This window comes from Exophiala bonariae, assembly GCF_035927105.1.
Source record: "Exophiala bonariae strain CCFEE 5792 chromosome Unknown scaffold_1, whole genome shotgun sequence".
Classification (NCBI taxonomy): domain Eukaryota; kingdom Fungi; phylum Ascomycota; class Eurotiomycetes; order Chaetothyriales; family Herpotrichiellaceae; genus Exophiala; species Exophiala bonariae.
In genome coordinates, this window is record NW_027042476.1 from 1,638,062 (window position 1) to 1,658,445 (window position 20,384).

The 20,384-nt window shown below is 51.7% G+C and overlaps 9 protein-coding genes across 9 annotated transcripts; 3 read left to right on the top strand and 6 right to left on the bottom strand.

Moving 5' to 3' along the window:
* Positions 1–1,065: 1,065 nt before the first annotated feature.
* Positions 1,066–2,052, top strand: LTR84_000585 (uncharacterized protein; the record flags this gene model as incomplete). The annotated part of the gene is made up of 1 exon (XM_064844215.1): positions 1,066–2,052. One exon carries the CDS (start codon positions 1,066–1,068, stop codon positions 2,050–2,052), a length of 987 nt encoding a protein of 328 aa, XP_064712075.1.
* Positions 2,053–2,631: 579 nt separating this feature from the next.
* On the bottom strand, positions 2,632–4,097 carry LTR84_000586 (uncharacterized protein; the record flags this gene model as incomplete). The annotated part of the gene is made up of 2 exons (XM_064844216.1): positions 2,632–3,057; positions 3,120–4,097. The coding sequence occupies 2 exons, from the start codon at positions 4,095–4,097 to the stop codon at positions 2,632–2,634; spliced, it is 1,404 nt and encodes a 467-aa protein (XP_064712076.1).
* A 742-nt stretch (positions 4,098–4,839) lies between these two features.
* APS2 (AP-2 complex subunit sigma) lies at positions 4,840–5,401 on the top strand (the record flags this gene model as incomplete). The annotated part of the gene is made up of 2 exons (XM_064844217.1): positions 4,840–4,944; positions 5,000–5,401. The coding sequence occupies 2 exons, from the start codon at positions 4,840–4,842 to the stop codon at positions 5,399–5,401; spliced, it is 507 nt and encodes a 168-aa protein (XP_064712077.1).
* An 896-nt stretch (positions 5,402–6,297) lies between these two features.
* LTR84_000588 (uncharacterized protein) lies at positions 6,298–7,188 on the bottom strand (the record flags this gene model as incomplete). Its single annotated transcript, XM_064844218.1, has 1 exon — positions 6,298–7,188. The coding sequence occupies one exon, from the start codon at positions 7,186–7,188 to the stop codon at positions 6,298–6,300; it is 891 nt and encodes a 296-aa protein (XP_064712078.1).
* Positions 7,189–8,706: 1,518 nt separating this feature from the next.
* Positions 8,707–10,242, bottom strand: LTR84_000589 (uncharacterized protein; the record flags this gene model as incomplete). The annotated part of the gene is made up of 2 exons (XM_064844219.1): positions 8,707–9,783; positions 9,832–10,242. The coding sequence occupies 2 exons, from the start codon at positions 10,240–10,242 to the stop codon at positions 8,707–8,709; spliced, it is 1,488 nt and encodes a 495-aa protein (XP_064712079.1).
* A 1,437-nt stretch (positions 10,243–11,679) lies between these two features.
* On the bottom strand, positions 11,680–12,863 carry LTR84_000590 (uncharacterized protein; the record flags this gene model as incomplete). The annotated part of the gene is made up of 2 exons (XM_064844220.1): positions 11,680–12,551; positions 12,605–12,863. The coding sequence occupies 2 exons, from the start codon at positions 12,861–12,863 to the stop codon at positions 11,680–11,682; spliced, it is 1,131 nt and encodes a 376-aa protein (XP_064712080.1).
* A 436-nt stretch (positions 12,864–13,299) lies between these two features.
* Positions 13,300–15,393, bottom strand: LTR84_000591 (uncharacterized protein; the record flags this gene model as incomplete). The annotated part of the gene is made up of 2 exons (XM_064844221.1): positions 13,300–15,272; positions 15,339–15,393. The coding sequence occupies 2 exons, from the start codon at positions 15,391–15,393 to the stop codon at positions 13,300–13,302; spliced, it is 2,028 nt and encodes a 675-aa protein (XP_064712081.1).
* Positions 15,394–16,029: 636 nt separating this feature from the next.
* On the top strand, positions 16,030–18,489 carry LTR84_000592 (uncharacterized protein; the record flags this gene model as incomplete). The annotated part of the gene is made up of 6 exons (XM_064844222.1): positions 16,030–16,263; positions 16,322–16,542; positions 16,593–16,762; positions 16,836–16,999; positions 17,056–17,807; positions 17,883–18,489. 6 exons carry the CDS (start codon positions 16,030–16,032, stop codon positions 18,487–18,489), a joined length of 2,148 nt encoding a protein of 715 aa, XP_064712082.1.
* Positions 18,490–18,634: 145 nt separating this feature from the next.
* Positions 18,635–20,291, bottom strand: LTR84_000593 (uncharacterized protein; the record flags this gene model as incomplete). Its single annotated transcript, XM_064844223.1, has 2 exons — positions 18,635–20,120; positions 20,173–20,291. The coding sequence occupies 2 exons, from the start codon at positions 20,289–20,291 to the stop codon at positions 18,635–18,637; spliced, it is 1,605 nt and encodes a 534-aa protein (XP_064712083.1).
* Positions 20,292–20,384: the final 93 nt, after the last annotated feature.

The following is a 20,384-nucleotide window of genomic DNA, read 5'->3' on the forward strand; positions in this document are numbered from 1 at the left end:
CAGAAGTGCTTGATTCCATGTCATGTGCTTGTACATTACGACCAAGGAAGATCACCTGCAAGGCACCCCAGAGAGGCAGCACTAGGCGTTTCTCTTCTTACTTTTGGCCCGGAAACAAGGGAATGAAGACCCTCGAGAGTCAACCGGCCCATAGCATAGCATAGCGTACTATATCAAATACCATCTCAGCATTGTTTCATCATTCCATTCTGTCTGGTTGTCTACGCTTCGTACGAGTGGAAAGCTGAGTGAATCCGCAATTGCCACGGCCTTTCTCACTGAATGCCGAGAAGTAGCCGATCCGAAGCAGTGGATGCTGCCAGTGAGCGCAACGAAAACGGCCCGGAGAATGATGGATCACTTTCACTGGGAGACACGGTAGCCCTTGGCACCAAGTTACCCCGAGCCTCGGCTTACGACACGCCCATGACGCCCCCCAGAACCAAATTCTCAGGCTTTGCGCGGGCACGCGGGTCCCCCATGGGTGATTTTGTCGCTGGAGCTCACTGGCACGCGGTTGACAATCAACACCCACCCACCGTTGGATTGATTCGAATTGGCTCTTGCCCTGCAGGTGCTTTTCTGCACAGTGCCGTCACAAAATCTATAGTAAACTCGGAAGTCAACTTTTTCTTCCCTTCCTCCTTGTCTGGGTAGCTATCAACTTAACGAGGTTTCTTCTCTGATCTCTGGCTTGTGCAATATCGCACTCCTCTCTACCAAAACATCCCCTTCAACACAATCTACCACACAAGCTTACAGACCATGATATCACCTCGCTGAACGACCTTGCTCATCGTCGTCTAACTACTGAGCACCCCTGCTCCTGCCCCTCCCACAAGCCTCTGGGCGGAAGATCATTTCATTCTGTTTCCTCCGCCGGCCCGCTCTTGGGGTGTGTACCAGAGAAAGAGAAAAAGGAAGAGAACATAACAAGTTTATCTTTCCTCGCCTAAGCACGAAACCGTCACTGCCACTGTGGAAAGAGAGAGATAACGCTGTCACGACTTTCTCTGACCAAGTTCGGCCAACTCTACTTTATTCCCTAGCAATACGTGCCTCGCTATGGCACCTACCATACCAACCTCGGTGGATCAGCTACCCTCGACGACAGAAGTCAAAGAGCAGGTCAAAGAGAAAGCGAAAGGTGCTGCCTCAGGACTAAGATCCTTGGCCGCCGGTGGTGTTGGCGGCATCTGCGCTGTCATTGTCGGCCACCCTTTCGATCTGGTCAAGGTTCGTTTACAAACGGCCGAGAAGGGTGTATACACAGGCGCCATCGATGTCGTGAAGAGAACGATAGCCCGTGAGGGTCTCGCTCGGGGTCTCTATGCCGGTGTTTCTGCTCCACTCGTCGGTGTCACTCCCATGTTCGCCGTAAGCTTCTGGGGTTATGACATGGGCAAAAGACTCGTGGACAACTTCTCGACTGTCCCAATCAAGAATAACACGCCTCAGTACAGTATCGGTCAAATCAGTGCTGCTGGCTTCTTCTCCGCTATTCCCATGACTCTCATCACTGCGCCATTTGAGCGAGTCAAGGTTCTTCTCCAAATCCAAGGCCAGAAACAGCTCGCTCCCGGCGAGAAACCAAAATACAGTGGCGGTGTCGATGTTGTGAGACAGCTGTACAAGGAAGGCGGTGTCCGCTCCGTCTTCCGGGGCAGCGCCATGACGCTCGCGCGTGACGGACCGGGTTCCGCAGCTTATTTCGCCGTCTACGAATACGTCAAACGCAGCCTGAGCCCCAAGGACGCCGAAGGCAATGCAACCGGCGAGCTCAGCCTTCCCGCCGTCATGACCGCCGGCGGTGCTGCAGGCATCGCCATGTGGATCCCCGTCTTCCCGGTTGACACCATCAAATCGCGGTTACAATCTGCCGAAGGACGGCCGACGATCAGTGGCACCATCCGCGGAGTCTACAGGAACGGCGGCATCAAGGCCTTCTTCCCCGGATTCGGTCCAGCTTTGGCGCGAGCCGTTCCTGCCAATGCCGCTACCTTCTTGGGCGTCGAATTGGCCCATAAAGCTATGAACAAGGCATTCGGATGAAGGAACGAGGTTTGCTGAACAAGCTCTTTCTCAGACGTTCTATATATCTTCGTCTACCTATTGCGCGTGGTGTTTCGGACGGTCACTTAGCATGGGGAGCACATAGATAGAACAACGTTCATGTTTTCCCTTAGGTAGCATACGTACAGATACCAGGTTTTGACGGTTGATGCTTACCCCGTAAATACATTTCGTTCAGATATTGTCCTAGTACTCATATCCCCGTCGAAGTGTGACTGAACACGTGCTTCTGCCCCATGGGTGGCCTCTTAATATGTCTCTTTGTTCTATCGCTGTTGCTACCGACCGGTGATGCTATCCTCCGTCGGCCACTGGCAGTGAGACTTAACCGCCAAGGCATTAGAAATCATAACCAGAAGGGCATCTCCGGAACGCGGCGCACGTCCTGAGATGTGTGAGACTCGTGTACATGGAGGTCCATAGTTTGATATACAGTGATGCCAGGTGCAATCTCCAGGGGCCGAGCCTTGCCCATCCAGACTGTGGGTGAGCAGCGTAAGAGTTGACGACAGCAGTGGCTCAGCCTCCTCCCACGGAACACCTCCACTAAAATCATCTTCACGCAAAATTGCTCGACAAGTGTTTGACTTTCCTGCTCCCACCCGAGCCCGCAGCAGTGCTGAGAGGACTTGCTGTAGGAGGCATCTTAGTCTCCTCACTCGGCCTCATTGCCGAACCTGATAGTCTCCTTCGGCCCTTCATTCTAGCCCACAACGCATTACGATTCATGATGAGCAGCCAGGCGAGGAAGACCGAGATCGTCGTCGGGATCGTGAAAGCCCAGTACACCCAGAAGCGGCTGCTGATGACCGTGGGCTGGTCCCAGTGCAGCGACGGCACGGAGAACAGTGCAGCCCAGAAAGTCGCGGGCAGGAATCCCATTGTCATCACTGCGATCGTCTTCATGCTCGTGCTGTCGTGCATTGTGGAACGCGCGATTGAAATGGTTGTTTGTGCGTCGCCACGGGCGAGGAGGTTGAATATCTGAACGCGTGTTAGATGCTTGAGATTAAGTCGCGAAGGAGAGGGAATAATGAGGTGCGTACCACCGTGAGTTGGTTTTCTGCCCTTTGCTTGATATAGTTGACGTAGTTGAATCTCTGTTTCAACTGTGGTTCGAGAAGCTTCGCGATACGTCGGATCTCGACATCGCGCTTCACAACGCCGTTAATTCCAGCCAGAGCCGTTGGCAATTCGAAGCTCAATATTGCGTCCAGCATCATCTCCGAGCTCTGCAAGTGCTGCATCATGTCCGCCAGCCCGACGAGGACGCTGCTAGCTAACCGGGAGTGGTCCGACAGCTGATTGAGCGCTTCTTCGGCGTCCAGGATTGGAGACAAGGGCTTGTCGATGTGGAAATGGCTGAATCCCGTGTATTTCTCCGCACGTCCTATGCGTTTATGCTGGATCTTCAGAAATCGATCGATATAAGCGATCTTCTCCAGTGCAAACATCAAGGCGAGATAGAGCGGATGCCCTGAAAGACCACTGTATCGCTTCAGATGCGAATGTACCGTGGGATAAGCGGCAGGCCCTCCAGGGCTGTCTCGCGACAGAAGAACCCCATCCGTAGAGAGGGTCTTGGTGTCGTATGTCCACATTATGAAGTGTGCTTGACAGTTGGCATGGAATTTGAGGAAGCGGTCATGATCTCCAGAAGGAGAATCTATGCATGGGAGCTGGAAGAATCCGGGGACATTCCATTGTGCCATGTACATCATGTACGGTTCGAGATTGAATGACCGCCATGTATGTTGGAATACAGAGGAGGCAGAAGTGACTCCACGGTCTTGGTGATAGTACAGGTGTACAATTCTGGTAGTTGTCGAGTTTGCGTTCGTAGGCTTGGGACACTCGATGAAATTTCGTAACGCCGCATCGTCGAATGTCTTGTCCTCGAGTTTGGTGTCTTTGTCATTGATCAGAGAGGACCTGATGTCAAGGACGTGGTATTGGCCGTCAGTTGGTTCCTTGCAGAGAAGGTTCTGGAGTAGTTGTTCGGCATCGGCTCTGAATGTGTCCATATGGTGTTATCTATAAGGTCTATTATGACTTATATCTGTGCGGAGGTACGTTAATTCAAATCTGAATATGATTAATATTGACAATCAGGCAGCAATGCCGTACAGAGAGTGGTAGAATGGAATCACGAGGCTGGACTTTTGGCCCCTCTTAGCCACCCCCCATGTCCTTGGTTAGTTAGCTGACCAGTGAGGCATTTGACCATGAAAACCCTGGACATTACGCAGGAAATCTTTTAGGAGGCATGGACCGGCTTGACTGTCATGATATTCAAGAGGAATGGTGTTTAGCCATGTGAAGGACGAGCTTATTCACTACATGGAAGGGTCGGGGAAGCATTACTCATAGAATAGACGCATACTTGGTGGGTGCCTGGTCTTTGTAACATCATCATGATCACCAGGGTCGACATTGAACATGATCAGAGACTGTCTCCAAGACTTTTGAACTCGCCTTGTCAATGCTGAGTGGACATTGGGAGTTCAGAGGGAAGACATGTCTTTCATGGCCTCTACCGCTTGCTCACATTGCCAGACATGCCACTTTAAGGCCGGATAAACTAGAACGGCTAGGAGCGTAGATTGTTAAAGCGGCCTCCTAGTGTCATCCTTGGATTGTCCCTTCCACTCCGCATATTACCCCCGACTCCCTGCGTGCTCTCGGTGGGCGTGGAGGTGGTCCGTCATCGCTCTCAATCCCTCTTTTTGGAGTCTCTTGCTAGTTTGCACATTGCCGGCTGATAAAATGGTTCTGTCCTTCATTCTCGTCCAAAATCGCCAGGGTAAGACTCGTCTCGCCAAGTGGTACGCTCCTTACACGGATGAGGAGAAGGTCAAATTGAAGGGCGAGGTAAGGAATACATTACTTTGTAGATGGACGATGATCATCCTGACGCATACCACAGGTCCATCGCCTCATTGCGCCTCGTGATCAGAAGTACCAATCCAACTTTGTCGAATTCCGGAGTGCGCCTTCATCTTCCTCATCCGGTGCCAACTCGTCTCACAATCAACCTCTCGTGCGCCAGAATTTATCCTCCACCAAAATAGTCTACCGGAGGTACGCGGGCTTATTCTTCTGTGTATGTGTCGATGCCAATGACAACGAGCTGGCATATCTCGAGGCCATACATTTCTTCGTTGAGGTTCTCGATCAATTCTTTGGCAATGTCTGTGAGCTGGACTTGGTATTTAACTTTTACAAAGTCTATGCGATATTAGATGAGGTGTTCCTCGCGGGAGAGATCGAAGAGACAAGCAAGCAAGTCGTCTTGACGCGGTTGGAACATCTGGACAAATTGGAGTGACCGACCAACTGGGACACACCGGCCAAACAAATTACCACTAGCCATCATGGAGGGTATACGGTCAGTAATGACCGTCATCCATCAAGAAGGGGTTTCTCTTCTGATATTCGTGCAGACTCTGCTGCACTGCTGCCGGATGGCTCAACAATCTGCAGGAAAATTATCTTTTCGGCATACACACACCGATATATGGCATTCAAGCAAGCTGAGCATCTCATTTGTAAAGAGGACGACTTTCATGATACTTCCGGGGGGGGGGGATAACTGCCTCACAGCTCGTCCACGCTTGGTGAATGTCCTGGAGGAGAAATCCGAGAAAAATCTCTCCTCATGCGCCAACGGCACTGTTTCACGATATCAGCAACAAGAGTGTGTTGTATCTCATGGAATGGTAGACGACACATTTGCGCCAGTCTGAATCAACCTCTTTCTCACTCCAGCTGGTCAGCCCCGTACATCTCAGCTGGAGCACAGCACCACTACATGAACAAGGACATGTTTCGAGCCACCTGGATTCTAGGCATTGCTATCCTGAATTGAATGAGGACCTAGCTTGGGTGAGAGATGACTCTCCGAGCATGCTTTCCCGCCTCCGTTGTCTCGCCATGGAAGGTTGTGGCACGAGTCTTGAACAACAGACACAGCATATCACGCACACTGTCATCTTCAAGTCATTGAGCGGTTGTGCAGCTTCAGACCTTGGGTTGCGAAGGAATTGATTATCATAGCACAAAGTCACAGCAGAGTGGTATCTGACGCCTTAGTATTACATAGTCACAGTATCAGCAATGATCCTCAACCTTTCATCACCACATACCGCCTTTCGATTCTCATGATTTATATTGATATGGGTCGTATCTCATGGGAAGAACAGAACTACTGTGTCAACCACTCACTCATTTCAGCGCAGCAAATCTCTTCGCCAGATCATCCACCGTAGGTACCTTCCCAGGCACAGCGCCACCTCCTGACGCTGCCGAGCCCTTCCCTTTTGCCGCCGCCGCTCCCACCGTACCCACCGGTTTTGACTTGTTATCATTCTTGCCCACCACTCCTCCACCGGGTAGTTTGACCTTGGGGCTAGGGTTGTCTGAGCGCGCACCGGGCGGGGCAACCGAGACAGGGCTCTTCGCACCGAGGCCTGCCGGCGGCGTGGCATTCTGCAACGATCCAATATCGATTTTATTGGGCTTTGACGGCGTCGAAGGAGCCGCGCCGTCCGCCGGGATAGGTGCTTCTTTTGACCCTCCGCCCATTCCGTCGTCGTCGTCGTCACCTTGCTCGCCGTCCACTTCCTTCCCCAGCTCATCGACCTCCTCGCGATGCGGCGGCCAATTCACGCCGTATGTTCTCGCGATCTCCTCAAGATACGCCTGCACCAACCTTTCTCCGGGCGGATCAACCCTCAGTTTATCCACAACACGCGCAGGCACACAATTGTCGACGTTATCGTTAGCACGAACGGAGAACTCCTTGCCAAAGCGATCGATCAGCATATTCCGCACGATCGCCAACTCGCGCACGTCTCTTGCCAGCCGCGGCGCCGCGTAGATGATACTGGCAGCGGCCTCCTCGAGGCCCGTCGACGAATCGTCCGCAGCACCGGCACTCAACGTGCCGTCCTTGATGTTCTTGTCGCGCACGTCCAGCAGGCCGGCTCGCGCCAGAAGTAGTTCTGTGTACAGCTCCAGGATTTCCATCAGCTCGACCGTGATGTCTGTGTGGATGATGTTCTCGACGCGGATGCGTGCCGAGGCCTCGCGGGACTGGGAGAGCAGTTCGGCCATCTCGCGTCGTGCGCTGATCGAGAGCGCCGTGTCTTTTTTCTGTGCATTGCGGAGCCGTGGGATGAGGAGCCGGAGTGTGGATTTTAGTTTTACCTGTGGCAGGGGTGAGATCATGGGGTCAAACAGAGCCGGGGGAAGAAAGAGAGCAAGATTCGTAGCAAGTAAATGGGAATAACAGGGCTGCCTACTGTCTGAGGAGAAGCTGATGGCATGGTCGGTCGTGATGTGGGGGTGTTGGAAGTTGCGGAAGTAAGTGTGTTTGGCGTCAAATGGAGATGATGTATCGAGAGTGTGGTATGGAGCGGTAACGAGATCTTAATACCTTCGGATTCTATGATAAAGACGAGTGGCTGTTAGTTAGTTGGTATTCCAGAATTGAAGGCTGAGATGGTGAACGGAGTAACATGGAAGTGGGGTGGAGTTGATTCTGCACAACTTGAAGGTGAAAATGAGGGGAGACACATGCCGCCAGCGCCCGGCGGGGTGGCAAGGTGGACGCCTGGACTCAGCCTTGGGCGGTTTCGGGTGCTAAACAAATAGCCTATAGAAAGTCTCTGCCCCTAATGATAACCAGACGAGGCTTTCAACACCGGGCATTTGTCTGTTTGTCAGGGCATTATTGCACGCAGGGCAGGCACCTGATACAACACCAGGAAACCTACTTGGGGAAACCCAACGACGAAAAATCAATCATCAACCTCGGATTAAAAATTCAGACTATATACTGTATATGTGTAGATATGTATGTACCATTCCATCCAACCTCTTCTCTCGAGTGAGAACAATAAAATATTACAAGAATATTCCTGAAAGCCTTCACACTTGCTCCCTTCTCACTTGTGGTCGGTTGCACTGCTCTCTCCAAATCTCATACTATCTCATCAAAACCATCTGTGAAGGTCACACTCAGCTGTTCAAGTAAAAATCTCCCATCTCGTCTTTCCCCCTTTCCTCCATCAAACCACCCATCGCGACTGGATTAAGTAGTCCAAAAGATCAAAACGTGGGCATCGTCAGAAAGATATGAATAGGCGTTGTCCTCTCTTTCGCTTCTCAAAAAAAATTCCAACAGGTAACAAACAGCAAGCAAAATCACACCATTGGAACACGCTCATGTACATTGGGGAAAGGGCTGAAAGTTCAACATCCCTGGTAGATGCAACCTACCGAGAGAAGGTGGACTGATCTCACCATCTCCCGGTATATCTCGGTAAAAAGCAGTCGTTTACTGTCCGGCTAAAGCGTCCAGCCATTGCCAGAATGAACCAAGATCGGTATTGAAAGTGTTTTTGTAAATGTGTTTGCAAAAGAGAAGGTAAATTTCAGAGGGTTTATTGAGGAGGCTTCTCTAGACCCGGAGAAATGGTCGAACCATATAAATATATGAACGAATGGAAGAAAAATGGCTTCGGAACTTTCGTGTCTGCATGGCCTGCTGCGCTCTGTGGGTATCGAACTCGGGAAATAAAACGCTCCGCCGTCAAGGCTACTGGTGATGTGTTGGGCATAGAACAAGGGCTACGTTGATAAGAGGAGGCATAGTGATAGAACTGATGCGACACTCCAAAGGGAGGCTTGCATTAGCGATGCTGTTCCAGTCGCCGTTTTCACTGACGGTTGAGGCCCGGTCTTTGATGCTGCTGCTGTGGGTTGTGCCTCGCCTGCACCGGTCTGAGCAGCGGTTTGCGTGGCTGTCGCTGCAGTTGAGTAGTCGAAGAGCGAGTAGTATTGAGATGGTCTCGGCGACGGAGAATAGGCGGTTGATGTGTCATTATCCCAGCCTGACCAGGTGAACGAACTGGATTTGGCTGAAGAGGAGGACCATGCCGTCGTGGTGACCGAACTGGTTGTTGCATCATCCGAGCTTGTAGTACTCGATGCACTCGACGTTGAAGCCGCAGCACTGGTTGATTGATAGAACTGACCTCCACCGTGGTTACCTGAAGTGCCACTTGAGCCAGTCGAAGGCCCAGACCCGCTGTCACCACCGGTGTTGAACACAACAAAGTTGGCTGTTGATCCTTTGTTGACTGTCACCACGCAGAATGCACCGCCACCTGCACCGTTGCTGGCACTTCCCATCATTTCATTGACTTTATTTTGGCTAGGATCAATGCCACAAGGAAGGCCATTACAACCTCCGTTCGGGCACTCAATTCTCACACCCCAATTCGGGACTTCGTTCCGGAAAGGTGTCGTTGGCTCCAGGTAGATTGGATTCCATCCCAATTTGATGAAAGTCTCCCCCGATGTATCGACATTAGCGCCTGCAACATAGGGCGACCAGTTGCCGACGTCCTTTGCCGTCGTCCCCCAAACACAAGCTTCCTCGGGACCTATTCCAGGTCCGTTTATGTAGTAATGTGCTGCGGTAGAACACCAATAACTTGGATCTGGAACAGCGAGACTGGCTGTGTCGTAAACCGGAGTGGGTATTAACATTGCTTCGTTTCCTGGAAGCACGGTCTGACAGAACGAAACGACGCCTCCCGCCTTGTTGACGACATTGATGTTATTCGATGTTGGCTGACAATATGGCTTGTTGGGAAAGGGTTTCTGCACGTTGCCATCCGAGTCACAGAACAATCCACCGTTCTATCAGCTGTTAGTAAAGTGTCCACAACGACGGAATGAGTAACAGACCATCGACTTTGGATATGAGTAGCTGGTGGCACTGGGATCCCATTGGACCGACACTTGACCCGGAGGGCAAGCATAGGGCATGTAGCTGCCTGGTTTTGGTGGCTGATCAGGGCTCATAGCCCAACCAGCATTCTGTTGACCTGGCGTTACTGGAACCAAACCAGCATCATAGGGAAATGCGCATTGTCCTCCACGTTTCTCGACTTTCGGTGCTGTTGTTTCAGGGATCGCCCTTATTTCCACACCCACCTCCCCATCCTCTGCTGTTGATCTAGCGTTGATCTCTCGAGTCGAGCGGTGTCTCTTGTGAAGCGCATTGAGGTGATCATGTGTTGCGTGCTTTGCGCTCACGATTGAGCTGAGTAGAAGCAGAAGCGCACTGGCGCTCGAGGTGATGGTTCGTTTCCGCATTGCTATAACAGGTTCGTGTTATAAGGAGTGCTGATACATAAACTCTGGACTGCAATGTGCTGTATGTTGTTTTTGTTGCGCTTTCTGACGCGGGGAGTAAGCTCCCGAATGAATGACTAGGGTGAGTTCGTTGTGGTAAAGAACGTGGGTGCTCTCAGAGCTTAGCGACAGTGACAATCGACGACGATCAGTTCCAGCGACGACGGAAAACAAACTTCGAGCAAGACAGCAAGGCAAAGGGCCTACATGTAAAACGAAAGACAGAGATGGATCGTGTCGAGAGCAGAAACAAGTAAAGGAGATGCAGATCTAGCTTAGGCGGAGGGCCTGTGCAAATTGGCTGTGACGAAGTCGCAAGACCAACAGAAGCCACCCTCGAGCGATGCAAGGCTGGTGCATTGCTGATCCATAATAGTCCACTGTTTATCTTGCAAATGGAGACAAGTCAGGGATGTCGGCCTTGATCGCGTCAAGACCCGACCCGCTTGGCGAGGGTCAAATTTCGCTTAGCCAATCACAAATTCTCCCGACTTGAGCTTGATACTTGAGCTTGTTGAGCAATATCCGAAATGGTCGAATCACGACCTTCGCCTCTTGGATTGTGGGTCTTGCATATCTCGCCAACCGCGCCTGGTTGAAGAGGCAACTTAACATTCGCTTCTCGCAAAGGGTGGAATGGTGCGATGCTCCAGTTGAGCCGCCAGATAGACTGTGGACCTCTGGGACGGAAATCTATGCAATGTTCCAGATTCTGATGATCCGACCACACGTTTTTTGCAGACGCCAGGAGTCATTTGCTGCTTGTTGACGAGTATACTGAACAGATGCCATATAACCATGAACCACGTTTGAGGGTGATACCTTGGATGGAGACACGGGCCTTGGGTGCTGAAGCCAGCCAAGGTTTCATCGGCCCCAGGTCTCTGAAGGATATCTGGCCGCATGTTTAGCTCATCTTGTTGGGGTAACGCCTTTGAACTAGACTAGAGCCCAAGCCATGCCGAGACTCCGTGAGAGTGATTTTGCCAGAGCACAATCACATGCAGTACGAGTAGTACTAGACTTGTCAAAATGTCACAGCTTTCTGATTATCACGCGACCTCTTTGGCCGTAGGCGGACAGTTGAAGCAAAAGTCGACGAAGATGATATCTATAATCGTATATTCTTGGGAAAGATCTGTATGGATGATCTGCCGACTGTTGACATGATGCCGCAAATCTGGCATGTTTGGCAGGAACCACGCGAAATGGAATTGATTGACATCTTCAAGTTGGGTGGAAGCATCTCTCACCAACGGGAGATTTTGCTCTTTGATTGCATTTCTTGGCAATAACATTCTATCACGTGACATATCTGGTCAGGATTCTGGAACATGCTCCCTTTTCTCACGAAAAACCCTGAAGATCAAATGTCCCACCCAGCCATCTACACGCTAATCATCCACCAGTTTGGAGGGTTTGCAACAACGGGCTCCATACCAAATCGTTCTCAAATCCCCGCCAACCCCAGCAGATACAATAATGCTTCGCTAATAGGACGAACTCCTCCACTTCATCCATCCATTCCAACCCCTCAATCCTCTCCTTTTCCTCACTGTGAATCCACTTGTGCCAGATCGTGTCAATGTCGGCTGCTTCTGCTCCAGCTATTGGCTCCTCTGAGGTTGCGATGAAGCCGTGATCTCTCAGTCGTTGTCGTTGCTCCTCCAGTCCCGAGTATTTCTCGAGGGTCTGCAGTTGAATTCCCCTTTCCAAAAGATTCCTCACCATCGTCTTCCCGAATGGGTCAAAGGGCCGGATGGGTTCGTAGATTACAATGGCCAAAGACGTGCTTGGTGGAAAGGTTTGATTGAAGTACTCCAGAGCATTGTCCGCATCTTCTGGAGGCAGATAGATGAGACAGCATTCGGAGATGATGAGCGTCGATAGTGCTGTGTCGATTCCTGTGAGTTTTATTCCTTCCTTTCGCAAACCACGAAGATCTTGCGCATGGATGGAGTAATCCGGCGAGGATAATGCCGTTTGCTCCTGAGATACTTGGACATCAGCAGCATGAAAATCCAAGTCACATAATGCCTTGCCTTCCTGAGAAAAGAGTGGACCCCGTAATTGGGCGATCTTGCGTTGTGTGTTTGCCGCAAAATCAATTTCATGGTAGGCCAGATCAAGACTCTGATTCCTCTGCTTCAACCGGAAATACCTGGTATCGCTGCCAGCTCCGAGAGAAATGATTTGTTTGCGTCCCGGTGGTTTCGACGATAGGAAAGTGTCGACAATTCTGTCAATGCCCGTCGTTCTCACATAAGTCCCTGACAACGTCAGATGAATTCACCGCATCACCATTCCCCAGGAAGTTCCTTACCTCGATTCATCAAGGGCAATCTTCTCTGGACGCCATCTCCCGTTGTGAGGAGTCTGGCGAAGGGATCTTGGAGATATCCAGCCTCAATGGCACTCAATCGAGAAGTTGCGGCATCGTTATCCGTGTTTCGCACCACTTGGTCATGATCGATTTGTTTACGACCTGCGCCTCCAGCAGCACGATCTGCCAATCCGCGACCTCTTCCTCGCAGGCCACCTCTTCGCAGAGAATTCAGATTGGGTATCTGTGGTGCCGACATCGTAATCAGTGAGACGGTTTGTTGAAGTGTGGCCTAGATTGAAGCCTGGTCCATGCAAGGTGAGGTCATGCGTGCCAAGGTTTCGGAAATCTCCTCGCGACTCACCCCGTTTGGGTTTGAGGGTCTAATATAAAGTTGGCCCTTGTGTAGTCTTCAGGGAGAAAAACTTAAACCTACACAAGTCCGATTAACCACTTCTCACGACTTCCTGCTTATTGATTTAGGACAGGAAGGATCGTAATTGTGGAGGTATAAAGACTAAAGTAAACTTTGTATTCATTGACCTAGTGAATGACTTGGAGAGTATCTAAAGAGAGAGTCTTTTTCATGCGCTACATGACGCTGTACACCAACAGGAACCTTGGTTCTCTAATTCGCCCCATTCAGTCTCCAGCATTGCGTCTCGCTTCGCAGGAACAGGATAGCTCTCTACCCACTAAACCCGTATTTCTTTGAGCTTTGCGACAACCTGATGATAGAACTCGGTCTGGAGCCGTGCGGCTATGACAGGATCGCTTTCATCATCCATCTCATTTAGTCCAAAGGCCTGGCGCCCAATTAAACAAGTCTTGACGGCGTCATACATGAGTTGACCTGCGTTGGTCAAGACATTGTTCAGAATTTGTCGCTGCTGAAGCAACAGGCTCCGGACGGGATAGGTGTCTTTCAGCTGACACGACTCCAGCCTCAGCTCCAGGAGCGCATCGATGGGCTTCCAGTAAATAATCTCCAGCAGTACGATCCCCAAACTATAATAATCATAACTCTTCCTGAACATGCCGATGCACGCGCTTGCTGAGGCGGCCTGAATCTCGGGGTGACGATATATATCATGAGCAGGATTTTCCGGCCCTGCTGCTGACAGCTCATGCTGGTCTAATGGCCGAGCCAGATCGAACCCGGACAGAAAAGGTTTGTCCAAGTCGAAAACATGATAGCATTGATCCCAGGGATGGTCCACATCAGCCCGAACTTTCTCATCCGTCGCGAAGAAAAGGATATTGTAGCTTCGGAGCGCTTTGTGTAGCCAGTTGACGGCATGCAAACGTTCGATGTGTTCAGCTACCGCGACAGCCAGTCTCACGCGCTGCGTGAGACTCGGTGTGCACAATGTTCTATCGCCGCGTTGATTCCGACGTAAAAATTCCAGGAGGGAGACAGGTGGCAAGCTGGGATTACAGTTTCTCGGTTTCTCGAACACGATGCCGCACCGCCGCGGGCTCGCATCCGATGATTTCACGACAGTCCGGTCGTAGAAAAAGCCAAGACAACTGGCGGCACGAAAGAGCTCAGAGCTTTTGCTCTGGCGAAGCATGGCTACAAGGGCTGTCATGCGATTGTGGGTGGTCATTTCCAGCCCACCCTTTGGTGGGCCGGGCATGCTGTGCCTATAATATCCATTTGAGGTTGTTGTGGAAGGCTGCTGTCGACTTTGCAGCCTCCATTCTATCCAAACATGTTTTGGCTCTGTACGTACGCCACCGCGGTAGAAAGTCGCCTCAGTTCTGGGATCCTCAAACCCACAGTCTGCTGACAAGCCGGGATCGTGAAGTTCAAAATGACCCTGGCTGAGCTCGGCCGAAGCGATATCGCTTGCGATATCCCTCAAGCCCAAGCCTTTGGCAAATGATTCTGTGAGCTGCCCATTCTCGACGGCAAGGTTAAAGGCCTTTGTCCTGGCCAGGGATGCAAAAGTGCTTCTCAAAGACACCACTCCTGCACCGTCACGAGTATCAGGAGAACTTCGAGTCTGAGACGCAGTAATGAGATGATTCGATGAGTCTTCAGCTCCTAGCGGCGATGGAGGGTCCTGGAGAGTCTCTGCTTGGAATAAGCTGAAAAGCTGACCCATGCTGGAGCTTAGCTGCATTATCCCATAGTTTGTCCGGGTCTGCAGATCGAGCAATCTTCCCAGCTGCCTCCTATCCAGCAGCTCCATCAAAAAGTCATTCAGGAACGCTAGCTTGCACAAAAGCCTGTCAAGTTTATCCTTGTCGCAAATGACCCAGCGCAAGCGCCTGGGAAACTTCCTCGTATCATCAATGTAGGACAGAGCTCTTCGCATAAGGAAGTGGGAATGTGAAAAGTGCTTCTGGCGCGAGGGATCATGGTCCTTGGCCTCTTCGGAGACATGTTCCACTTGCTCCTCTAGCTCCACCAAACTTGGCTTTGAAACGGCTGCTAGCTGCTCGTCGTACCGGCCAAACTTGAGAAGGAGGTCGTACTGCTGCTTCAGAACCTCCAGAAGCACCTTTTCGGACGCCCTTCCAATGGACAAGCTTCCTTCATCTTCAGATACTTCGACAAAAAACCCCCAATCGAGGAGCCGCGCTTGCTCGATTTCAAGCCGCAAGCGGATATACTGATATTCACCAGGCAAATTAGCGGCCTCAGAGAGAAGTTGGTAACCTGAATACCTTGTCAGCCTTACGGTGTCCAGTCCTGTCACTTTCGAGTGCAAAGTAGTCCGCCTACCTTTGACACATCCGGCAAACAGCTGAAACGTCAAAGAGACGGCAGCCAGAGCCATGTCTGCCATTTCGTTCTATTCCGTGTCAAAAGCCTCCAACTGTAGCGACAAGACGATGAGGAAGGGGATCTATGACGATAAGTTTATGGAAAGATCAAATGTACACCAGTTAGCCTTGCCGGGGCTGGAGGCAGTGAACACGAGAACATGCGAGCTAACAACGCGTAGGAAGTCGGCAGCCACGCATAGCTGCAACCATGTACTAGTGGAGCTTGGGTGTTTCCGCTAGTATCTCCTCCAGAGGAACACGAGAAATTGGGCACAAACTTTGGGATAGCCTCGAGGTGACGAGACAGCCAGCAGGTCAGCCTTTACGCGCCCTGAACGTGGCTGTGTACGCCCACTATGCAACAACAAGAGATGTCACATGAAGATTCAGCCCAGAGAAGAGGCAGTCAGTCCAATGGCAATTGACACCCGTCCAAAACGCCGCTGATTTCCTCAGTCAGGCCAGGCCGTTCCAGGAAACGTCCAGGGCAGTGCGGAGGACTCGGGGCGAAGGTAGCATCTGGCCTGAACGGTATCCGACCAACAATCACGTGCTAGATGTCTAGGCAAAACGAGCTCCCTATCGTCTGAGAATCCGTCCGACAAAGACACTGCACAGAGCAAAAGCTGTGAAACCACACCATCGACATGGTAGGATCGTCGTCAACTAGCGATGGGCGGACAGGATCGGATAGCTTGAACATCTCGGTGCAATCCTCCTTGGACAGCCTCGAGGACATGTCCAAGGCTGTGGTATTCTTTCGCAAAGATCGTAGCGAGTGCCATCCACACAAGTTCACGTCTGAATACCTTTCCGAAGATATGCTGGGTAGGGGGACCTACGGGGATGTGTACAAAGTCAGATGCCTGGTGTGCCGCCGAGTAAGTCTATTCGATTTTCGTTGGTCTCGACTTCGCCAGACTGATCATGACCGCACAGAATTATGCCAGAAAGGTCATCCGGTTCGCTCACAAAACCCTGCAAGCGGTTCGTGACAAACACATCAAGGACACTGACTTAGAGCTCCGATGCTACATGACTCTGGATCATCCCCACATCCTAGACTATGTTCATCACGAGTTGAACGATACCAAAATGCTGATTTACACCGAACACTGCCAGTTCGGCGATCTTAGTGCCTTGCTACGCGAGATCAAAGAGTAAGGCCAGCAATTAAACTAGTGTCGATAAAATGTCCTGACAGCTTTAGACCCTGTGGGACAGACTTCGCCTGGCAAATCCTCGAGGGTCTCGCATCTGCCCTAGCGAGATGCCACTCCGGGCTGAAGGCGTCTCGGAAGGATTGCCTTGTGCATGAGTACACTGAATTTGAACCCGAATGGCATCCTATTCTACATCGCGACATCAAGCCAGGAAACGGTACGCGTTTGGCCGTTGACCACCCATCTACTCTTCATTCCTGTTCCCCATTTGTTAACATCATCATTGCTAGTTCTCCTGGCCGCATGTCAGCAACAAGACCTGTTTGGCCCAAGCGAAGCCTACAGTGGAGAATTTGTGACGAAGCTCGGAGACTTTGGAACATCGTTCAAACTTGAGAAGGGCGGCAAATCCCCTTCCACACAACGAGTTGGAACCAGAGACTTCTGGGCTCCGGTAAGCTCGACAAACGTGCCAGCCAGATATAAGATGCAAGATTGACCACTTTCCAGGAAATTGTCGAAGAACAGAAACTCATGGGCTGTCGAATCACGAAATGGTCCGCAAAATCTGATATTTGGGGTGTTGGCGCTGTGCTGCATTGCATTCTGGCAGGCTTCGTCCCACCAGCAGATCAACCAACATCGATACCAGAGCGGATTAACTTAATCAGGCCCCAGGTGTCGCCCGAGCCTGGGCCTTTCTTGGATTTGCTCCTTCATGTCGTCAGTGAATGCCTAGATCCACTTGAAGACGGCCGGTATCGACCGTCTGCCCTCCAGCTTCTCGCTGTTGCGATCAAGTCAGACACTTCGCATAACGGCCTGCGACGAAGCGAGAGCTTTTGGCAAGTCTTGTTGACCACTGGCGCCGAAAATGCTGCTTTAGTTACCACCCACTTTGTGACTAAACACTTGCCATTGCTGGCAAATGCACAGACAGTCTTCAGTCCCAAGGAAATCGCGCTCATTATGGCAGTCGTATACTTGTACTGTCCACACCTAATCATGACAGCCCACTCTCGGCTTTGCCAGAGCTTCCAAGAGGATCCTCGGGGAGGCACAGCGTACCACGCACTTACGTATCTTGAAGCTCAGGATGGCGGCGAGGAAGCTGTGCGCCTCCAGCTTGAGCGTCTAAGATGGCCGTTCACGAAAGAGATGCTGCCCATGGCGGTTCGGCGGAACAAGTCCGGCCTCCTCCCAAGCAACCTGGCAGCATGGGGAGGCAATATTGCTCTGTGCACACGGCTGACAGAGATTGAGTGCGTGATAAGCTCCGCCCTACAACCGTGCAACACAAGGGAAAGCTTTTGCTAACTTTTTTTCACCCCTCGCAGGGAACAATCGCGATTGCTAATCTCGCCGCTCAAATCTCAACGCACGCAGCTTGAGGTGCACGCGACCGCAGAATTCGACACCATGTTCGAAATGCTTGCGTATAGCGTGCAGCAGAGCTTCAATATCCCCAGGGAACACGCGTCGGCCGTGGTAATCGAGACCGCCGAGAGGAGATATTCCAATATATTCCGAAAACTGGTCACACTCAGCGTCGATCTCAACGTCCGCGGCGACCGTGGACAGATGCCGCTCCACATCTTTGCCCATCACGGTGACTGCTCTATGATAACGTTTCTGCTGGCGCAGGGAGCGGCGATCGATGCCAAGGACAAGCAAGGGCGGACGCCCTTGCACTGGGCCGCGTGGGCTGGCCAGGCAGATGCTGTAGGTGTGCTTCTGTCGAGGAAAGCACACAAGGACGCCACAGACCGCGAAGGCCGGACCGCCCTCTATGGTGCTGCGGGAGGCTGCTATGTGGACGTTGTCCGTCTGTTACTGTCCAGGGGTGCAGATAGGAGTCTTGCAGGCGGCACCAACAAGGAGACACCACTAGAGAGAGCTAAAAAGAAGATGAATAAAGAGCTGATGGAATTGCTGAGCAGTTGATCTAATCACATAGCTGTAGAACCTATCTCTTGTATTCAAGGGCGGCATTTTAATGAGTAGCAGGACGCGTATATGAAAGACTCAATAAAATTACAACATACATGCTCCTGACTTGAGCATTCGGGTGACGAAAAAATTACTCCTCTCAATTCGGCTTGACCCCGTACTCCAGAAAGACCATAGCAATCTCTTCATTATCGTTTTGACAAGCTAAGTGTATTGGCCTGACTTTGTGATCATCAGTGCTCTGCAGTTCTCTCTCTGCCTCGGTGTCTAGGACTCTCCTCAAGAGTGCGGGATTATCCTGTAGGGCTGCATAGTGGACGATATTCATGCCTCTAGCGTCGACAATATTCGTCCGGGCTCCATGCTCGAGCAGCATATTGACGAGCCTCAAGTTCGAATCAGCAACGGCTCGGAAGAGCGGTGTCATGCCGGTGTAAGTGCAGAGGTTGGGGTCGGCGCCCGCTCTGATCAGGAACTCAGCAACATCCGTCCGCTTCGACTGGACGGAAAGGAACAGTGCAGTGGCGCCCCTGTCGACTTGGGCGTTGAGATCGGCCCGGGCAGCGACCAGGATCTCGACCACCTCCAGCGTGTTGGGCTTGTCGAACTGGGCGGCAAGATGGAGCGGCGTCCAGTTGGTCTCTTCCGTGGCATTGACCTTGGCCCCGTGTTTGAGCAGCGCTTTCACAATCTCGGGAGAGGCCTCGTGGCTGGCAACCGCGAGGCAGGTCTTGCCCGCCAACCCGTCCGTGTTGGGGTCCGCGCCGTTTTCGAGCAAACAGTGGACCAGTTCCGGCTTCTCATTGAGGCACGCCAAGGCCAACGGGCTATGTTTTCCGGACCCGATGTTATTGACTTTGGCGCCAGCCGCCACGAGAGCCCTCACAATCTCCATGCAGCCCTGATTGTCTTTGAGGGAGTAGCTGGCCGCCGCTACGACGAGGGGAGTGAATTCATCCCTTGTTGTAGACTCAATGTCGGCACCTTCCGCGATCAGGAGCTTGACGACCTCTAGATGGCCGTTCTGGCAGGCCTGGAAAAGGGCACTGCGTCCGTCCTCTGCCAAAGCGTTGATGTCTGCCTTGCGTTCGATCAGTGTACGGCACGCTTCTTCATGCCCATTTTGAGCCGCGATTATCAGCGGAGTCCACTCGTCATCCTCGCGACAGTTCACATCCGCTCCGCTGTCAAGCAACGCACGGCACAGTGTGGAACTTCCTTTCTGTGCTGCGAAGTGCAGGGATGACCAGCGACTTTGGATCTTCTTCTCTTTCTGCTTGGTTTTATCGTCTATAATGCTTCCCAGAACAGCTGCGTGTTCTGTGAACAGACTACGGAAGAGCTCGTCGAGCTCACTTGGTTTGTCGCGAGTACTCGATGTCGTAGTGTTCTCCGTAACTCCAGGAAATAGAGGGCGTTTAGATCGTACGGTGCCGGGGCCCGACACATAATCCTTGAAAAAGGATTTGAATGGCTGAGGTCTATGCGGACCTGGGCGGGACGCCAGAGAGGGCCGTATGATCTCTTCATCAGCATCTTCGAAAGTCGGAATGCTTCGAGGACTTCCATCAACACTGACATCGTCTCTCAGAGTCTCGTGAGAATCGGGACAGATGACGGATCGGCTACATAAGCGGTCAGAATAATCACATGGCCGACTGCTCGTGGACACCATACCCAGTTTTCTGACCGAAGGGCATGGAGCGCCAGCGGTCGTTGCTCCCACGAGGCCTAGAAGCCCGTCCGTCGAGCAAGAAGGAAAGCTGTCTAAGAGCTGAATTCTCGGTGTCTCCCATGGCCTCTGAACGGATTCCGTAGTGTACGGCTATCGGATTCTAAGTGGGGGAAAGTCACGCAGAGATTCAAAGGATGGCAAGGGCGACTGCGGC